Source organism: Erythrolamprus reginae, chromosome 2, assembly GCF_031021105.1.
Source record: "Erythrolamprus reginae isolate rEryReg1 chromosome 2, rEryReg1.hap1, whole genome shotgun sequence".
Lineage (NCBI taxonomy): Eukaryota > Metazoa > Chordata > Lepidosauria > Squamata > Dipsadidae > Erythrolamprus > Erythrolamprus reginae.
The window spans coordinates 267,967,549-267,989,887 of NC_091951.1; the positions used below are offsets into that span (position 1 = coordinate 267,967,549).

At 40.6% G+C, this 22,339-nt stretch overlaps 1 protein-coding gene across 1 annotated transcript in view; it reads left to right on the forward strand.

The window, feature by feature from the left end:
* The window catches only part of PTPRD (protein tyrosine phosphatase receptor type D), a 450,382-nt gene that overhangs the window by 189,212 nt on the left and 238,831 nt on the right, over window positions 1-22,339 (forward strand). Inside the window, exon 4 of the mRNA XM_070742569.1 lies at window positions 5,403-5,544. Within this exon, the coding sequence (XP_070598670.1) occupies window positions 5,403-5,544 (142 nt within the window). The remainder of the gene's footprint in view (window positions 1-5,402; window positions 5,545-22,339) is intronic.

Below are 22,339 nucleotides of genomic sequence, written 5' to 3' on the forward strand. Positions count from 1 at the left end.
GTCACCATGAGCAAAGAGGCGGCAATATAAACATAGACATAAACATAAACATTTCCTAGAGGCAGGGAAAAATCGGTAGGATTATAAACCGTAATGTCATGGGTTCAATAGTTCCAAAGCTGAAGAAGCTTCTTAGATGAGAAACGAAATGTTTTCAAAGAAGAAATCAGAAAGTCCAATTGCCTCTTGAAAAAACACCTTTGGGACAACCATGAACTAATTGACTGAAAATCCCCCCTAGGTCCAATAGCTTCTGAATAAGTATGGGACCATTACATATATAATAACATAATCCTGAATAGAAAATTGTCATCCTGTTGGTTGGTGAAGGTGAAGACTCAGACAGTATTCCTTAAAAATAATAATAATGATAACAATAATGATAATAATAATAATAATAATAATAATTTATTAGATTTGTATGCCGCCCTTCTCCGAAGACTCGGGGGCGGCTCACAACAATAACAACAATGTAACAAATCTAATACATTAAAAGAAATCTAAAACCCATTATTTAAAAACCATACAACACATTCATACCATACATAAATAATAAAACCCAGGGGCTCAGCTTCCCTATTTTAATTTCCCCATGCCTGACGACATAGGTGGGTCTTTAATAGCTTACGAAAGGCAAGGAGGTGGGAGCAGTTCTAATCTCCGGGGGAAGTTGGTTCCAGAGGTCCAGGGGCCGCCACAGAGAAGGCTCTTTCCCTGGGGCCCACCAGACAGCATTGTTTTGTCGACGGGACCCAGAGAAGGGGGACCTAATCGGTCGCTGGGATTCGTGTGGCAGAAGGCAGTTCTGAAGGTATTCTGGTCCGATGCCATTTTGAGTCAAGATTTCTTTAGACCCATTCCTTCCTGCTTCCATGCATAGCCAAGCAAAGGTCAGCATGATAGAAGCTATCTGTTACCTATCCCTTTGTTGCACGTGGAAACATTATCCTCTATTGTATGTATACTCAAAAATGGATATGTGTATGGATGGTGTCTACCTGAAAACAACTCAGTATAAATTGCACGTTTTTACACTCTGTGCTTCCTTAGGCTGTGACAGAGTAAATTTACAGTCTTCTGTGACAGAACAAATTTACAGTTTTCTACCCCACTGCAGATATCAAAAGTATGAGAGAAAATTTATAAAGCAGCAATTGAACCAAGTTTATATAGAAGATAGATTAGGAATTTTGAGTGCTCAAAGCTGGATTCTGCAGTTTTGTATTGATTAAAGGCCAGAATGGGTGCTCTGTGTAACAAAAGTACAAGTAATCATAGTTACGAGCGTAATTGGGAGCAAAATTTCTGTTCCCAAGCAAAGCAGTTGTTAAATAAGTCGTGGGCAATTTTATGACCTTTTTTTAACCATAGTTGTTAAAACAAATCATTACAATTTGTTAAGTGAATCATGTGGTTGTTAAATGCATTTGGTTTTCCCTGTTGACTTATATTGGCTTATCAGAAGCCCAATTCAGAAGGTTGCAAATGATAATTACATGACTGGGATATTGCATCTGTCATGAAAAATACTTGCCAGTTGCCAAGCACCCAAATGTTGGTCTCTTAGTTGTGGGAATGCTACAGTGGTTGTAAGTGTAAGGACTGGTTTTAAGTCACTTTCTTCAGTGCTGTTATAACTTCAACAGGTTGATAAATTAATGATTGTAAGTTGAAGACTACAGGTAGTCCTTAACATATATCAATTCATTAAGTGACAGTATAAAGTTACAACAGCACTAAAAATGACTGTTACGACTGTTTTTCACAGTTATAACCTTTGCAGCATCCCCATGATTATGTGATCAAAATTCAGATGCTTGGCAACTGGTTCATATTTATGACAGTTGCTGTCTTCCAAGATCATGTGATCACTTTTTGAGATCTTCTGACAAGCAAAGTCAAAGGGCAAACCAGATTCACTTAACAACCAATGATTCATTTAACAACTGTGTCAAGAAAGGTCATAAAATGGGGAAAACTCACTTAACAAATGTCTCACTTAGCAACATTAATTTAAGGCTCAATTGTGTCATACGTTGAGATGAATATCTGTACCTTTAAGCACAAAATAAGAATTATTGTCCAAATACTTCTAGAATGTCTAACACAGTAACCTCACATTTTTCCAAAATTTCCTTATGATGAAGCAGTGTGACTTTTGTTGTTTATGTTTATGTATATTTAAAGGTTTAATATTTTATTGCTATCTGGTGGGCATCCAATACATTTTTTTGGGATTCAGTGCTAATAGGCTGAAAATAAAGGCCAAAAATAATGTGTTACGGCATTATGAAGGAAGAAAGGTCTCTCAATACACATTTCTTCAGTTTTCCAGGAATGGCAGCTGCTGGAACAGACAATGCAACATTTTGTGTAGAACTTTGTGTCTACTCTGAAGTTCAAAATACAGGGGGTGGACATAGAAATGGAAACACCTTGAAAAATCATCAAAATATCTTTTAATATGGTGTTGGTCTACCTTTTGCAGCAAATACAGTCTCAATTCTCCGAGGTATTGATTCATACAAATTGTGAATTGTTTCCAAAGGAATTTTAGCCCATTCTTCAGTTAAAGCACCCTCCAGTTCTTTTAGAGACGATGGTGGTGGAAATCGACTTCTTACTTGAATCTCTAAAATCGACCATAAATGCTCAATAATGTTGAGTTCTGGTGATTGTGGTGGCCAGATGAGATGCTGAACTTCATTAGAATGTTCCTCGTGCCATTCTTTAACAATTCTTGCTCTATGGATTGGTGCATCCCCCTCTGGAAACAGTTCTTGAACCATAGGATGAATTTGGTCGGCCAAAATTCCTAAATAGTGATGGCTGTTAATTCTTCCATGAAGAAAAATCCTTGGCCTGGCGAATTTCCAAGAAATAGCACTCCAGATCATCACTGAACCACCATGTTTGACGGTTGGGAGAAGGCAGTCTGGATGAAATTATTCTTTTGGCTGTCTACAAATGTAAACACGTCCGGAGGTCGGAAAAATGGTAAACGATGATTTGTCAGGAAAATCACATTTTGCCACTGCTTGAGGGACCATTTTTGGTGGTTTCTACAGTACTCTAAACGCTTTGAAACATTTGTCTTTGAGAGCAGAGGTTTTCTAATTGCAGCTCTTCCATGGAATCCAGATTTGTGAAGCTCCCTTCAAACAGTTTTTATAGAAACTGGGTTCTGTACGTGTCTATTGAGCTCTGCAGTGATTTTAGGAACTCTGGTCTTGCAATCCGCTCTAACAATTCGCGTTAGAGTCCGACGGTCTCTCTCAGACAACTTCGACTTTCGACCAAATCTGTGCTTGGCTGAGGATGTTTTCCCTTCTCTTTCAGAAGCAGTCATTACTTTTTAGACATTATCTCTTGAAACGCCTGCCATTCAGGCACTTTCTGTTACACTAGCGCCTGCCATTCGAGCACCAACAATTTGGCCTCTTTGAAAGTCTGAGAGGTCTGCCATTTCTAGAAGGTTATAACCAATTTCCTTAAATTTCTGTAAAAAAAAAAAGGTAGTTTAAAAAAACATATCAAATAATAGAATTTCTTTTTTAAAAAAACATTAAAATATGTCAAGTTTTGATTGATTTGAACATGTTCAAACATTATGATGCCAAAAAGTCAAGTGTTTCTATTTTTTTGTCCACCACCCTGTATGGCTTTTACAGTTTTGCATACTTTTCTTGAAGAACTGAATTGATAAAGGACAAACAATAACAACTGGAGCAACTTTAGTAGCATATTTCATCAATGACCTGATCATAATTTTCAGACAGTGCCCTCTCAGTCAGAGATATTTTAAATATGTCATTGTCTGTTGCAGACAAGATCAAGGGATAGTCTGATAACATACTTTTGTAATTCAGACAGTTGACCTATTTGCTGAGAATATTTTTATGGGAAATATTATTTTTAGTATGCAGCTTTCTCCTCTTTTTCTCTAGTAGAGGGTACTTTAGGAAAATCAAGAAAGTTTCTTTATCTTAATCAATACAAATAGGAATACTGTATAGATAAAAGGTTCAGGTGAGAGTAATTTATGATACAATGCTACAATCTGCTAAACTTCTTATATACTTTTTTTCCAAGTCCCTATGTGGAGAAATTTACAATATAATGCTTATGTTTTCTTACATTAAATGCAAAAATACCTTAGCTAGCTAAGTAATAATCCTTTCTACACAAATATACTTCATAATTGCAAAAGGGAAAAAGTGGTCTATAAGTCACCAGTCTTCTGTCACGTTCTTATTCTGTTTGGGTAAAACTTGCCAATCTCTTTCGGATCACTGTCTTCTATGTTTTCAATGATAATTCCATTTCATGGGAATCTTGCCAGAATATTTTTTCCCCAGATGTGGTACATGCAGCAGAGTAAATTTGGTAATAATAAAGCACAACAGTAAGAGATGTCTTCTAATTGTCTGGAAGCAGATGAATTAGAAAGTTATTTTAGGAAATGGAAATTACATATGGTTGATTATTTTAATAGAAGGGCCATTTGTTAATGTTGATTGGAATATAGGGCCATTAATATATTTAAATATTTATTATTTATTTATGTAGCCACTCATCTGAGTTGCTTCCAATCAGTCAGTCAAGAGCCATTGAGATTCTGAAATCAGGGCCTGAGACTGAGCGCCAGGAAACAGTATAAGCCTTAACCCAAAGGTGCTTTTTCAAGAGGCAACAGGAGTTAAGCTTAAGAGGCTTCTTGGATGAGAAGCAAAAAGTCTTCAAAGGAAAAACATAAAGTCAAGTTGCCTCTTGAAAAGGCACCTTTGGGACAACCATGACCCTGGATGACTGAGAATCTCCATAGACTGTATAAGCCTTAGGCACTAAGATCACCTTTCCATGAAATCTCAGGCTTAGCATATTCCCCCATACCTGTGACTCATCCTTTTCTCCTGCCCTCTATTGTCTTTCCTCCATAAGCCTCCTTTTGGAACTCAAAGTTGATGATTTGAGAAAAACTAAGATCCATTTATAGTGCCACAATCTCATTACTGCCCGAAACTCCCTGAATATTATGGTCATGTTCACCTCAGGGGTTTTTAATTTCTAACTGCCAGCTGATCCAAAGTATCTAGTAGATATTTTCAAGATTGAGGATATTGATGTAATTTGAAAAGAATTGTTGTAGTAATTGTAGTTATGTATCTACTATTTTCTTATGGCTCAAATCATTGTTCAGGTCAAAGGTCAGCATAATGTCAACTAAGTTTCAGTAACAGATTAAGTTTTGCACCTAATAGTACTTAAAACATCACTTGTATGAATTGCAAACAGTTACGCAGGAGGAATTTAGAATAGTTCAGTTATTACTTTATACAGTATTAACCCAAGAGGTAGGTGCTTGTAACAACACCTGTGACAGCTGTTGTTTCCTTCAACAGGTAATAGAGTTTGATGATGGATCTGGATCAGTTCTCAGAATACAACCACTGCGAACTCCACGAGATGAAGCTATTTATGAATGTGTTGCATCCAACAGTGTTGGAGAAATAAGTGTGTCCACAAGACTTACTGTCTTGCGTGGTAAGTAGTTTTTTTTTTAATAATATTTTTTTAAAAATAGTTTATTAAGATATCAAATTTATTAGAGTTACTGTAGAATTATAATAATAATACTTAAAAATTGGGATATTGAAGACTAGAAGGTTAGGTTTTGTTTTTATGTAGAAAGAAGTATCTTTTAAATACAGTGATACCTCGTCTTACGAACGCCCCTTCATACAAACTTTTTGTGATACGAACTCAGGGTTTACGATTTGTTTGCCTTGTCTTAAGAAGCATTTTTGTTTTATGAACCTGAGCCCAGTGGTGTGGGCTCTCTTACTGCACGTGCGCTCTTGTACTGTGCGTGCGCTCTTGTACTGCGTGTGCGCTCTTATACTGCGTGTGCGCTCTTGTACTGTGTGTGCGCTCTTATACTGCGCATGTGCTCTCGTACTGCGCGTGCGTTCTCTGACTGCTGCAGGGATTTCCCTGCCTTGTTACTGTCACTGCCTGGATTTCCCATTTGATTACAGCCCCTGCTGGGATTCTGCGCTCAGGGAAAGTGCTCGGAGAAAGCGTTCTCGCAGCCGCTTCGCTTGGAGCGCTTTCTCTGAGTGCTTTGGGAACGCCTGCCCTGCCTCTCCTGCAGCCCCTTTGCTGATAGTCCTGGACCAAAGCGCTCCCAGTGAAGAGGCTGCAAGAGAGGCAGGGCAGGCGTTCCAAAAGTGCTCGGAGAAAGAGCTCTCGCAGCCGCATCGCTGGGAGCGCTTTTGCCGAGCGCTTCCGGAATGCCCGCCCCGCCTCTCCTGCAGCCCCTTTGCTGGCAGCCCTGGACGAAAGCGCTCCCAGCGAAGGGGCTACAGGAGAGGCGGTGCAGGCATTCCCAAAGCACCCGGAGAAAGCGCTCTCGCATCTGCTTCGCTGGGAGCGCTTTCGCCGAGCGCTTTGGGAACGCCCGCCATGCCTCTCCTGCAACCCCTTTCTATGCATAATAGTTTCAACTTTCTCGTTGCAAAGTCGTCAGTTTGGAATGTCAGTAGATTTTTGCATCTTCGCTTTCATGGCATTGTTTATAGTACGTATTCTTGAGCAGTGAGTATTAAACCTTCCGTTTCTTTCTTGATGGTTCCCATTTTAAGCCATGCCCATGTAAGGTTGTCATCACATTTTCCATGCAAAACGTTTTTCCCCATCTATTTAATCTTGTCATCCAGCCAAAGCCCAGTTGATGATTCCAAATGAGTAGCATATCACTGGAACTACCCATGTATTAATGGCTTTAATTATGTTTCCTGCATTCAGCTTTGATTTTAATATTTTGCAGACCCTCCTGATGTATTCCTGTTGTGTTGACTGTTTAATTTTTCCATTCAAGTTGTTATTCAAGATGTCTGCTTCAAATATGCCTAGATATTTGTAACTGTCATCCTTTGCTAATGCTTTCATTATGCTTCAATTTCCCTGTTCTATTCCTTCTGTTGTTTTCTTTTTCATTTTTCCTTGCTACATGGATAATATAACATATTTTTCAAGTCCAAAGTTCATTTAAAACTGAATAAATTCAGTTAGTTCACTGTTGAACAGTGGAACTGTGTTGAGTATTGATTTAAATTTAGTGGGGCTTTTTCATACATTTTTCAGTTATCCATGTAGAGTAAATGGTTTATCTTGCCATGTTGGCATGAAATTTGGTATCCCAGTTTCGTGTTTCATAGGATTATTATCAGTGGAATTAATGCGATGCTGAACAGTAGTGGTGAAAATGAGTCGCTTTGGAAAATTCCTCATCTGATGTTGACTTCACCAATGTTTTCCCCATTTGCTGTTAGAACTGTTTTCCATTTTTGCATATTTGCTTTCAAAACTATACAGATATTTTTGTGATTCCAAACTTTTCCAGACAGGTGTTAATCCAGCTCTGGTGTAAAGAATAAAATGCCTTCTTGTAATCAATCCATGCCATATTTAAATTCATTTATCTTCATTTTGCATTTTAGTATCATTTTGTCAATGAGCAACTACCGTGTTTCCCCGATAGTAAGACCCCCCCGATTGTAAGACATATGGGGGGTTTCAGGGGGGTCGGCTAATATAAGCCATACCCCGAAAGTAAGACATATGTCTTACTTTCGGGGAAACACGGGGGGTATTGCCGCCGGGCCGATTGCCGAGCAGGGACGGGGCGCGGGAGGAGGCAGGGCTGCACCGGACCCCTCAGGCTGCTCCGCCCGGGATGGGGCTCCTCCCGAGCCCCCGTGCGCCCCTCCGGAGGAGCCCCATCCCAGGCGGAGCAGCCTGAGGGGTCCGGTGCGGCGCTGCCTCCTCCCGCCCCCGTCCTCGCTCGGCAAGAGAGGCACGAAACCGCTGCTTATGCCGGGAGGCCCGCCTGGAACACCAGCAATGCCGCCGGGCCGATTGCCGAGCAGGGACGGGGCGCGGGAGGAGGCAGGGCTGCACCGGACCCCTCAGGCTGCTCCACCCGGGATGGGGCTCCTCCCGAGCCCTCGTGCGCCCCTCCGGAGGAGCCCCATCCCGGGCGGAGCAGCCTGAGGGGTCCGGTGCGGCGCTGCCTCCTCCCGCGCCCCGTCCTCGCTCGGCAAGAGAGGCACGAAACTGCTGCTTATGCCGGGAGGCCCGCCTGGAACACCAGCAATGCCGCCGGGCCGATTGCTGAGCGGGGACGGGGTGCGGGAGGAGGCAGCGCCGCACCAGACCCCTCAGGCGCTCCGCCCGGGATGGGGCTCCTCCAGAGGGGCGCACGAGGGCTCGGGAGGAGCCCCATCCCGGACGGAGCAGCCTGAGGGGTCCGATGCAGCGCTGCCTCCTCCCGCACCCCGTCCTCGCTCGGCAAGAGAGGCACGAAACCGCTGCTTATGCCGGGCGGCCCGCCTGGAACGCCAGCAATGCTGCCGGGCCGATTGCCGAGCGGGGACGGGGCGCGGGAGGAGGCAGCGCTGCACCGGACCCCTCAGGCTGCTCCGCCCGGGATGGGGCTCCTCCCGAACCCCCGTGCGCCCCTCCGGAGGAGCCCCATCCCGGGCGGAGCGGCCTGAGGGGTCTGGTGCAGCGCTGCCTCCTCCCGCGCCCCGTCCCCGCTCGGAAATTATGCGGGTCTTTCAATCCTCCTGCTTCTTTTTAGCTCCTTTCCTCCTTTTTTTCAGTGCCTTTCATCAGCTGATGGACCCCAAACATTGCAGACCCTGTGCTTTTCTGACTTACCCTCGTTAAGGATGGAAGGCTGAGTCAACTTTGAGCCTTCGGGAACGCGACCCTTTCAATTTTTTTCCAATATAAGACATACCCCGAAAGAAAGACATAGGGGGGCTTTTGGGGGTAAAAAGAAAGTAAGACACTGCCTTACTATCGGGGAAACACGTTAGTGTTCCTGTTGATTTTTTATAACTTCCTTTTTGTTCTACTGGATACAAACAGTTTTCCATCAGATGACTGAACTGAATTTGCCAGTATTATTGTAAAATGTTTGAACATTGTTGACAAACGAGTAATTGGTCGATAGTTGCTTGGTTCTGTGCCCTTTTCTAGATCTTTCATTATCAAGTATGTTCAGCAAACTCCTAACCATTCTTTGTGTATTGCATTTTGAAGCATTTTATCAAATTGAGTGGCCGTGCGATGATGGAGACTGGTCAGGTGTTTCTTGACCTTCTCTGCTTGTACATTACAGTGATCTCTCATTTTTCACGGGGGATGCGTTCCAAGACCACCCGTGAAAAATGAATTTCCACGAAGTAGAGGCAAGATATTTTTTATGTATTTAACGAGTATTTGAACTTTTAAAACCCTCCCTGTATTTTTAACAACCCGCCGCTGCTGACCGCAGAGAGAGACCAGCTTCTCTCAGTGGTCAACAGCGGTTGTAGTGGTTTTCTTGTAGTCAGATGGCAGCAGACAATTTTCAGAGAGTTGGGAAACATCCACAAACTGGAGGACAAGACAAGCCTTCCCCATGATGCGTGGACTGAAGGAAGGCGCTGCTGCAGTCCCTCCCCCCATACATACACACAAACCGTCCCTGCCCTGGAGTTCTAAGATGCAAGGCATCTGCTAGGAATGTTTTGGATATCCATTTTTCACAATTTTCCTGGATTTTCCTTCATTATCCGCGATATATAGGCCATAAGCCCCCTTTGAAAACATCTCTGAAGTAGTGAATCCGAAAAAGGTGAACTGCAAAGTAGTGAGGGATTACTGTATTTGCTTATACATTCATTGGTGGTTTCTTCTGAACTGGACATTTTCATGATATTGTTTTATTCATCCTTCATATCTTTCAATTTTTTTTGGTATTGCTATTACATGTTGTTTTATTTCTCCCATGATTTCCATTATTGTTTTTTCCTCTAGGCTGTATTTTTTGTGTAAATCACTTTTCAGCTTTTTGTTCTTTAGTTTTCCTTCTTACGTCTACTTTAAATTGCTGACATCCTCTCATGTTTTTTAACATTTTATTTTCAAGTCAAGTTTTCCACGTTGGTGTTTAGGTGGGTTTCTTTTTGGGCATTTTATAAGCCAGTTCTGCAGTTATAATGGCAGCTGTGCGATACATTCGTTGGTTGGTTTCATATAGTGTGCTTATGGGATGGAAATTAAAATGTTGTTCACGGCAATTAGCCGATCTTTCACTCATTTGCTATGCATTTTAGAAGTGGTGAGTAGTCTTTTTCTTTCTGTTTTCTTTGATGTGGTTTTCAATCTTTTATTTCCCCATTTTTGCTAGACCACTTAGCTCCACATTTTTGAGTTGTTGCACAGAAGGATCTTCATTTTGTATGTTGGTTTCTTCCACTGGCTGGTCAGTTTGTCCATGTATTGTAGCAGTTTCTTCAGCTTGTTCATAATTACTCGTTGTTTTGTTACTTCCTAGTTTGTGCTTTATTAATTGTTGTTGTTATTATTATTTATTTGATGTGTCAGGGACATCTTATCATTCCTTTTTTGGATGAAAAAATATGTGTTATTGAAAAGGAGTTAAAAGAAATGAAATGGGAACAAGGAAAGAAGTTAGAGAGAGGAAGTTAAAGTGTATTGTAGAGAGGAAATGCAGTTTGGTTCTGGACTGTGAATAAAGCTACAGCTAATTATTCTATAATATTGACAGCCTTTGAATATTGTCTATGTAGAAAATGTTAGCATCCCATGCTAATTTGTGTTTCTAGTAATCCTTTTGCTTTCGATTCTATTTGAACTGTCTTTTGATTGTGTGCTAGAGTAGATTATTATTTGAATGGGAAATGTGTTGCACCCTTTAATCTTAAATGTAAAAAGTATTTATTTGTTGGATTCTGGTGATCAGAGGGGATTCAACTAATTCCGTATCTAATTTCATTTATTGTAGAAGTAGAACAGTGAATTATTAGTCTAAAGCACAAGCCTTTTTTTCTTCTTTTCTTATTTGATGAATAGGGATGCAGAATGGAAGGCTGTTACAAGAGTAAATAGTAATTATTATTCATGGAATGTCAGGTTTAATAGAAATGACTACAAATTAAGGCCATGTTTATTTATGTTTTTACCCATTTTAGTTTATTGAAACAAAAAAGAACAGAAAACAAGAATAATTGCTATTTTGTTAAAAACTGGATTATCAGATATTTACTTTGATAGCACAATGAGGCTATTGATCTTTACTTGGGTATCCTGGGGTTTTAATGTGCAAATTGATTTCAGTTTAATAATTAATATAAAGATACCTCTGGCTTTTTTAAAGAAGAGATTAAAGCAGACATAAAGTGGATTGAAGGATTTGGAATAGAATTATGCATAATTTTTGATTGTACAAAGAACTACACAACATTTATCACTTTCCAGGCATAATGAGCTACATTATGAAATAACACCTTTTATTTTGATATTAAATTTAAGAAATCACTTAAAAATCAACAGGATGCTCATCAAAAAGAAAAGAAGAGCAAACAAGAATGTAAAAGAAAATATAGTTATTTAGCAATGGGTTTGCTAATTTAGTTGTTAAGTGAAACTGTAATCACAGAGTGAAACCATGAATATGCTTGTGATATTACTTCAATTTTCTTTTGAATATTATAAGTGTGCGGATTTGTTGTAATTGCCAAAGCATCCTTAAGCACCACCGAAAGGCTCCTCTGGCAGCCAAGAAAAGCCTGAGATGGCCGGGATTAAAAGGGGAATGGCAGGAAACTGGCTGGGCCTTCGTGCCACTCTCAAATTTCCCTTCTAAAAGGTGCACATCTTGGTTTGGTTTAGTTTGGTTTTATTTTGTTTAGTTTAGTTTGGTTATCACTCTTAATGGACAAAGAAATGATCTGACTATGCAAGATACTTTTTTCACCATTGCTCATTTATCGATTAATATGGATAAAAATAATGTGTGACTGTATTAAGCAGTGAGAATATTGTAGTACTATATATCATTCCATTGGTTGGGCATTCCAACCAAGATGAAATCTGTAAATCCATTTTAGCTAAACTATGAAGAGAACAGGGCATGCAAGATATTTGCCTCCAGTGCCGGCTCCTGGCGAGACCTAATCTGACCCTGGCTGCCGCTCTGGATTTTGCCTGCCAATTATGCACATGCTTCTAATGCCACAAATCATGAACGGTCAAAAGCTTTTCAGTGGGAATTTTGGAAACCGTGCCCAAAAGCTGCAACTCAAGAACTGCCTGACACGAACCAGATGTGAGATGCCAGTGCCAGTGTTCCCAGCAAGAGCAAGCTGATGGTCACCGTGTCAATCAATGGTGCCCCTGCCTCATGGAAATCGACATCAAATTCACAGTCTCCATCATTGCCTGGCAGACCCTGAAGCTCGCCCCTCTGAGTCTATACAAGAGCCACCTCTGAGAGACCCTCATGACCCCATCTACCAAGAAAATCACATTCCCGTAATCAGCCAAGGCAATTCCTTATCAACTACTATGAGGGGTCTCTACAGCTCACTGTGGGCCATGGCAACCTCCCAAGCCTCTTGAGCTTGGATTGGTTCGATACCCTCAGTCTGAGGGTGATTGGAACCAACTCCATCACCAACCATGAATTTGATGACCTTTTCAAGGAGTTCTGGGACATTTTTAGCAAAGACCTGGACAAGTATGTTGGTGACCTAAACCAAGCCACTAGGAGCTTCTCCAAAGAAGACCTAGTTTTCACCCACAATTATGCCAAGCGTTCCCTATGGCTACCTGAGGAAATCGAGAAAATGCTGGGCCCCATGTCTTAGGTTAAATAAGGTTAAACAATGGCCACCAATGAAAATAGCACATCGACCAATGTACAAAACATGTAAAGGGCGAACTGCAAAACCCTCAAAATGTAAATAATTGTACTCCTTCCCTAGTTTACTGAAGCCTGATGGAGGCGGAAGACCTACCAAAGGCTCCCTGGAGTCTAGCGATGATCGGCCAATGAACTGGCTCTAAAAACTGACAAATATCAATATGAATTATTGTAAGATTCAACAGCTGATTTGGAAGAAGAAGAAACATTTTAGCTAAGACTGAGTTGAAACCAGGGCAGAGAGCTTCATACACACATATAAAGACTGTTCTTGCAAAATATTTAGTTGTTTTACAACGCTGATGCTATCCAAATAACTTGTTTGTTCAGCTGCTTTTGCATTCATCCCTATTTATTTTGTTTGCACAAAAATGATTTTGATGAGGCATGGAGTCATCGGGGGGGGGGGGGATGGACGGGCCACACTGTAATGCAAATTAAAGTCAAATAATATTGGAGAAAAGGAAGAAAAATAATAAATATTCCAGGTCCTACATTTTAAAAACTTTAGCTTTTATTTTAAAGAAATGACAAACAATGCTGATTTTAACTTTCATATATTCTACTTCTACTTCCTAAGTAGCTGCTTTAGAAATCTCTCTAATAAAAAATGGGCAATGTATATCTCAAATAATAGTTAAGAATTCAATTATTACAGATTTCTATTAATCCCTTTCCTTTCATTAAAGCAATTGGGGGGAAACTCACTGTAAATCAGTGTTTTTCATATAGTTGGCAGGCCCCCGGGGGGGGGGATGCAGAGCGATGCCAGGGTGTGTGTGGGACCCCAGGGAACATGCTTTTTTTCTGCAGGGAGTAGGGTTTTTTTGCAATGAACAATAGCACAGAGTAGAAGATATGAAGTGCAAATAAGAGACACCATGGAAAAATATTTAACAGGGATGAAAAGAAAAGAGGAGAGAGATGGAGATAATGTATGTCCCCCAAAAGCTAAAATGAGGAAATATGATGATGCATAGGTAGCGCTTGGTATCACTGTGGCTACGTTGGGAGATGAGGAAAGACGGGTATGTTTACTATGTCTAAAAATGTTGGCAGTAGACAGCATGAAACCAAATAAATTAAGGCGTCACTTAAACACTTTTCAATGAGGCTTACAAGCCGCTTGAATTTTTTCAGTGAAAAAATACTGAATATTGCAAACAATCATCCCAACGGAGAGTTGGGGGGGCCACAAAATGTTTACTTCTTTCTAGGGAGAGTGTATTATTATTATTATTATTATTATTATTATTATTATTATTATTATTATTATTATTATTAATTGGATTTGTCCCCCCCCCTCTCCGTAGACTCGGGGTGGCTAACAACAGTGATAAAAAACAGCATGTAACAATCCAATATTAAAACAACTAAAAAAACCAAACATACATACAAACATACCTACAAACATACCATGCATAAATTGTAAAGTCCTAGGGGGAAAGAGTATCTCAGTTCCCCCATGCCTGATGGTAAAGGTAGGTTTTAAGAAGCTTATGAAAGGCGAGGAGGGTGGGGGCAATTCTTATCTCAGGGGAGAGTTGGTTCCAGAGGGTCGGGGCCGCCACAGAGAAGGCTCTTCCCCTGGGTCCCGCCGAATGACATTGTTTAGTCGACGGGACCCGGAGAAGGCCAACTGTATGGGACCTTATCTTCTTTCCTAGCAGGGCCTTGCAGACAACCACTCCATTCTTTCCCAGAAATTCAAGAATTTCTAAGAGGCATCTCAAACCTCAGGCCTCCCACAGTTCACAGATACCCATTCTGGGACTTACCACGGGTTCTGCACTCCCTCACTCAAGCGCCATACAAACCCCTAAGGTCAGTATCCTTCAGGTACCTATCTTACAAGGTAGCCTTTCTGGTGGCAATAACATCTGCCCGACACATTTTAGAACTGGCAGCCCTCTCCATTCGACAGGATCTATGCCAGTTCCATGCAGACAAAATAGTCCTGTGCCTGGACCCCACCTTTCTACCAAAGGTCAGTTCCATGTTCCACAGATCCCAGGACATTGTGTTGCCTTCATTCTGTTCCAATCAGAATCATCATCTTGTGCTCAGATGGCACACCCTAGACCTCACCAGAACTCTACGAATCTATATCCAACGGATGAGACCTGTTCGGAGGTCCGAAGCATTATTATTATTATTTGTAGCCTACTATCGCAGATCCCTTGGATCCAGGGCATCCTCAACCGTATTAGGTCATTGGATCCGAAGGGCAATCTCAAAGGCTTATGAGTCAGCTTCTCTCAGCATACCAAGAGGTATCACTGCACATCTGCCGCATGGGCAACCCAAGCTCCATTGGAGGAAGTCTGCAAAACAGCCACTTGGGCCTCTCCAAACTCTTTCATAAGGCACTACAAAATTGACTCTTATGCTTCAGCGGATGCTGCCTTCAGCAGAAGAATCCTCCAATCTGTTATCTCTCACGATAGTGAACTAATCCCTCCTTAGGGACTCATCTATTGGGTATGTCCCACGTGACTGCTGGACCCGCTCTTTCAGTACGGAGAATAGGCGTTGATTGCTTACCTGAACGCCTCTTCTTGTACGCTGAGCGGGTACTCACTTCCCCCCTATTTCTTCTAACCATGGTTATATCTTTTAACCTGTTTCTTCCTATGAAGAGAGTAGAGCATTATTTGAGCCACCACCTTTGAGCCTAAGTCTACGGATTCGCAAATTCTGGGGAAGGGGTGGATCCAGCAAGCTTTTTAAAGACTAGGCTCGGTCCTATGCAGATTGGACAATGAGCAACCCACGTGACTGCTGTACCCACTCAGCGTACGAGAATAGGTGTTCAGGTAAGCAATCAACATCTATTTTGTGTTATTGTTTTTGCCAATGTGTAAGATTTGGCATTTGTTGATTGAGATTTGAAGTTGCCACTTGTTGCCACTCATATTGCTTTTGAGGACCCTACAGAATTTCCAGCTGTTGACTTAGAAAATCCCCAAGAACCTCTAGGAATTCTTTAGATAATATCAGTTAGAAAATTGCAGGCAATTTTATTATAGTGGAACTCTGTCAAAACTAGCTTCAGTATCTCCTTTCCTTGCAACGGAGACCTATGCAGTTTGATCAAAATGTGTACATCAGTCTAATAAACAACAAACTAAATATCATAACCACTAAAACCTTCCCTCTTTATCAAATATAATGGACAGATTAATATAAGAGAAATGCCGGATATCTGACTATTTTGCACTCCAACTTTTTGGAATAATGATAGCACCAAACTGCTTCAAGAGATGCATTACTTTGCTTCTTGGTGCAATTTAAGATGCTAGTTGTCAGCTTTAAGTCTCAGCATAGTTCTAGATAAGGTTATTTGAGAAACTGGCTTCTCTTATATTCATCCTCCCATTCAGTAAGATCTATTCAACTGCATCTGGTCTGGTTTTCATTAGATTGTAATCTGGTACAACTTTGAAAACCACCATTTTTTTTCTAATTACCCCCAACACTTTGGAGTCTGCTTCTTCTCTCTAGGATTTCAGGGGAACCGTTAGAGAGAAAATGCAGAAGGAAAGCATGTTGTGAGTAAATGTTAAAATTTGGTAGATTGTCACAAATGCCAATAACTAGGAAAAAATATATACAAGATAAGACAAAATCATTATCTTATCAGCCCAGAAAATGACTTGCACTTGCTTGTTTTTTTGTAGACATTTCATTACCCAAAATAGATAATATCATCAGTGCTAGCTAGCTAGACTTTATGACCATTCTATCCAAGTATGTGCAAAATAGTCAGATACATAACTCCTGTCAACCAATGAACCTCATCGTAACTCTTGTCCTGTTGATGTCTGAAATCCAAATCCATGACAAAATACTGATCATTGCAATTCAACAAGGAAGATTATCAATATAATTTGAGCTACAGGATGGATACAAATTTAATTGGTGCCATCCATGATGAGGTGATCACTTCATGGTAAAGTGGTGGTAACTCAACTTGCCATTGCAATTCACCCTCATCATGGCTGGCGCCAATCAATTTTTGTGTCTATTATTACACTGATAATCTTCCTAGTGGGATGTGTTGTGCTGATGATATTGTGAGACAGCTGTATGATTTTAATGTTGGCTATAAAGACATCAATGTCAGTCTCAGCATGGATATTGAAGGTTTCCAATAGAACGATCCTGGATTATCCTAGATAGATTATCCTTGCCAGCTCAGTCACAGAAGAAACTGGGCAGCAGGGAAGGTGCTGGAAGGATTCATTTTCATCAGGCAGGATTCTGTTAGTTGAATGCAGACCCTACAAATACTCCATCCCAACCACATCATCCATTTCAGCTGTGACCATCTCATGCATGAGTGTTGACTTACTTTGGATTAACATGCCATTAGCAAACAGCACCATAGATTAAGATAAGGCCAACATGGCAACCTAAGCTTTGCTGAAGTAGAAAGGATTAAAACTAAAAGTCATTATCATCACATATAACTATTATTTTGACAGCCTGTTTCCAGCTCCAGCCTTCATCCCATGGACCCGAATTATTCTCTTCTTCCATAGAAATCCTTTCTAAGTGAGCAACATATATCTTTACCTTCCAAAACATTTTTTCCAGCCATCAATACTGAAACTCAATACAATGTAAGCAGTAGTGGGTTCTAAATCCCATTGCTGTAGTTTGCTTGTACACACACAAGTTCTTTCACATGTTATGCTTCTGCGCATGTACAGAAGCATCCTGGGCAGATGAATGGAGCCTGTCGTACCAGTTTGCCAAACCAGGCCGAACTGGGAACAACCCACCGCTGAAACCATGCAACCTGCCATGTTTAAATAAAGATATTTAAAATCTTGGAATGGTACATGCAGCCTATACTAGCTTTTTAATTATTTATTTAACCTAATGTTCTTTTAGAAATATTTTGTAGACTAAATGCTATTTTTTTTCTTAACATCATTTGTTCCAGGAAAGAGTTAAGAACTACCATTCATATGCGTTTTGACTCTGATAAGCCCACTAAATGTTGAGAAGTTAAATTGAATTGTCTGAACATAGTGTATTAATCTATTTATTTATTTATTAAATTTATATTGCCACCTATTCGCCCAGGGCAACTCAAGGCAACTTACAAAAATATAAAACCGCATTTAGAACAATAAAATCAATTAAACTAATAATCAAATAAATTAATATAGTATAATATAATAAAATCATCCCCAAACCCCCCACTCCAGCGACAGCAGATCACATAACCCATTCCACCCTGGGTTCTGCAGGCCTGCTATACAATCAACTGTCTAATTTTTATTTATTTATTTGAAACATTTATATAGCTGCCTATGTTATAACCAACATAGGTTACTTGTCGGACTGCTCCCAATTAAAAAATACTGTAGTAATAGGTGAAAAAAGTATTAAAAATAGGTAGGGCTTTGTGCCAGGTTTCTTGTAGTCTCTAAAAGTTGCCTTGTAAAATACATGAACCTGAAAATAACAGATAATTACTTCATAAAGCTTTTTCGTGATGTTGGGAAAAGATATTACTATTCTAAACTGTTGCAAACAGGTGTGCATGTTATCATTTTAGTGAATTTTTCCAAATACATATAATTTCCCAATATACAGTATATTTTTTCTCTAATGTAAAATATTGAACTCCCCTTGCATAAATTGTATATGCATTTTTTATGCTACAGAGTTTACAAAATTTAACTGCAATTTTTCTTCTTTTCAGTTTACTACTGCAAAGTACAAACATTAAATGTAACACATTTTTATATTAATTGGAGATCAAAATCAGAGAATATACAGACCCTTTTAAAAACCATTTCAGTAGTTTGGATTACTTGTGGGGGTTGTTGTTGTTACTGATACAATAATATGCTTATCACACATATTGTATATAGCTGCTCCTTCTAAGAGGCTTCAGAACAAGTTACATGCAAACGCTAATATAAGGTCAGATTTGCTCATCTTTTGTGTAACTGAGATTCTGTGAGGTTGTATGTATGAAAATTCACAAGCACCAGTTTGCATTGAAGAGCATTCCATATAATTTATTTGAGATGTGTCTATGCTGTTCCTATAAAATTGACATGGCAACATAAAATATGTACTTCAAGAGGGGTTAAAGACTGCATTAAAAGGATTTGTGGTTGCAGTTTGTATTGACCTGTGTGTGTATAATCCACTTTAAAATGCTACAGAGGGTGACTAGATTGTAATTTAAATAAGGTTGCTTCTGACTCATAGAAAGCACAGACAAAGGATATCAGCTGCTACTCTTAAAGTCAATCACATAATAACAGCACACCTAAGGCAGGGATGGGTAACCATGCTGGTTCAGGAATTCTGGGAGTTGAAGTTCACAGGTTGTAAAGTTGCCATAGCAGCCCATCCATGCCCTAAGGTTATTGCTATTGCTATTTCAAAATTACAGATCTTAGATTTACTTGTGAAAGCTTGGTAATTGCTTTTTCCCAGTAATAAAATGAATGTTTTCTTGATGAGATTTAAATGCTTCTCATTTCCATGAAATTCGGCAAACTAAGCATTTGTTAAGCAAAATGGGATCCAGCTTCCAATTCGTTTCAAATAGTCTTGAAAACATTATTTGTTATTTTTGTTTCCTTCATTTATTTTATTACCCTTGTTTTAACACATATAAAAGTAACTGCCTGACCTATGTATATTTCTGCTGCAAGACAACTATAGTTATACAAGAGAAGTTTGTGTTTATATTTAAATAAAATGAAAATAGAATAGAATAGAATTCTATTCTATGAACGTCATTGTTTTGTACCAATTGGTACAAATATGTAGACTACAGAGAGGGGCCAATCCACATTCAGTAAAAGACCTTGGAATACTAATATCAAATGACCTAAGTGCTAAAGCCCACTGCAACAATATCGCCAAAAAGGCTTCCAGAGTTGTTAACCTGATCCTACGTAGCTTCGTGCTCCGGCAATCTCACCCTACTGACAAGAGCCTACAAAACCTATGCCAGACCCATTCTCAAATACAGCTCATCTGTCTGGAACCCATACCACATCTCGGACATCAACACCCTCGAAAACGTCCAAAGATATTTCACCAGAAGAGCTCTTCACTCCTCCACTCGAAACAGAATACCCTACGAAAATAGACTAACTATCCTGGGTCTAGAAAGCTTAGAACTACGGCGCCTAAAACACGATTTAAGTATCGGCCACAAGATCATATGCTGCAACGTCCTTCCAGTCAATGACTACTTCAGCTTCAACCGCAACAACACAAGAGCACTCAACAGATTCAAACTTAATATTAACAGCTCCAAACTTGACTGTAAAAAACATGACTTTAATAATCGAGTTGTAGAACCATGGAATTCATTACCGGACTCAATAGTGTCAACCCCCAACATTTCTCCCTTAGACTATCCACGATTGACCTCTCCAAGTTCCTAAGAGGCCAGTAAGGGGTGTACATAAGTGCACTGGTGTGCCTAACGTCCCCTGTCCAATTGTCTTTCCTTTATCTCATATATCATATATATTTTCTTCCTCTCATATATTTTCTCTTCTATTCTACATACTATCTTTATATATATTACTCAATGTCTATTCTCTTCCATATGTTTTGTGTATTGGACAAAGAACAAATAAATAAAATAAATAAATAAATAAATAAATATAGGTCTTACTATTCAAGAAGTGAACTCCTATTCATGTGGAGGAAGCCTAAAAAGATCATTAAATTGGTTTAAACAAGGTTCCAATTGCCCCTATTAAAAATCAAATTGTGTGGTTCCCACATTGGGAACCAGGGACTTAAACCTACGTATAACTTACACTGGAATCTCAGTTAATGAACGCCTTGGATAGTGAACATTTCAGATAACAACTAAAATTTTTGTTAAAACTGCACTGGATACCAAACAGAAATTCGGATACTGAACAGAAAGTTTTGGTTGTTATTTCAAATGTTACACCCATTGTCCCTCACTTTACCTCTTTATCCCTTACCCTCCCCATTGTCCCTCATTCCTCCCCCTCCTTACCTCTTTACCTCTTGCCTCTCTGCCTTCGTCTCCTCACCAGGGGAGCAGCAAAGTGTCACTTTGGCTATGACAAGGCAGGCACTGAGTTTGCTGATTTGGGCGGTGGCTTCTCTTTGAGGACAGCGGTGGCAGCGGTTCCATCGGTGACTTCACCTACGGTACTTCTTTTCAAGGATAGTGGCGGCGGCAGCAATTACTAAGGTGGTTCCAGAAGCTTCCTTTCAAGGAGCAGCAGCGCCGGGAACATCACGTCCATGCCAAGGCCTCCAGGCCTGTGCCACCGCCACAGCTACTGCCACCACTGTGCTCAAAGAGAAGACCCCGTGGAACCAGCAAACTCAGTGCCTGTCTGCCGAGGAGACAAAGACAGAGAGACAAGAGGTAAAGAGGTAAAGAGGTAAGGTTAGTGGAGGGGTGAGGGACAATGGTTGGGGGGCAGAGAAAAAATCCTTTATCGTGGGTGGTCCTGGAACGGAACACCCACGATAAACGAGGGATCAATTTTCCTCAGAAGAAATAAAGGCTGGGAACCAATTAAATCCATTTCCATTATTTCTTATGGGGAAAATTGTTTCAGATACATTTTGGCTAATGACCAACATTCCAGAATGGATTGTGGTCATTAGCCAAGGTTCCACTGTATTTCATCAACGGTAGAAAGAGATTCCCTTGACATAATTAAGTTTGTCCTTTGGAAGATTCTTCACTTTAGAAAATCAATCCTACAGTATTTTTTGGAGTATAAGACTCATAGAAGTATAAGATGCACCGAAGTACAGTGGTACCTCATCTTACGAACACCTCTTCTAACGAACTTTTCAACATACGAACCCGGTGTTTAAGATTTTTTTGCCTCTTCTTCCGAACTATTTTCACCTTACGAACCCAAGCAGCTGCTGCTGGGATGAAGGGGTTTCTTTCCCCCCCCTTTTTTTAAGAAAGAAAAGGGAGGGGCAGCTTGGAGGAGTAAAGATTTTGCATGCTTGCAAAAGCACTGAAACGGTGTCTTTTTAAGAAAGAAAAGGGAGGGGCAGCTTGGAGGAGTAAAGATTTTGCATGCTTGCAAAGGCACTGAAACTGTGTCTTTTGAAAAAAGAAAAGGGAGGGGCACCCCCCTTGCCTTTCTTCCTTCCCACTCACCCTTTAGCCTAGCCTTGCTTCTTCCACCCGCCCCCTTTAGCTGCTCCTCCCTGCCCTCTGTTCGCCTCCCTTCTAAAGTTTGGGATTTTCCTGAAGGATTTGCACGCATTACAGTGATCCCCCGTTTATTGCGTCCCCAACCATTGCGAACAGGGTACTTCGCTATTTTTCAACCCGGAAGTCAAAAATACCATCTACGCATGCGTGCCGGGCACGCATGCGTAGATGGCAGCGGCTTCCCTGGGTCTTCCCCCTCTTGCTGGCGTCAGCGAGGAGTTTCCCCACCGCCCACGCAAACTCCTCGCTGCCGCTCGCCCGCCCTTCGCCTGCCCATGCCGTTCGCTCCCCCCTCTTGCTGTCGGGAGGGCGAGAAGCCCTCCCCAGCACCCGCT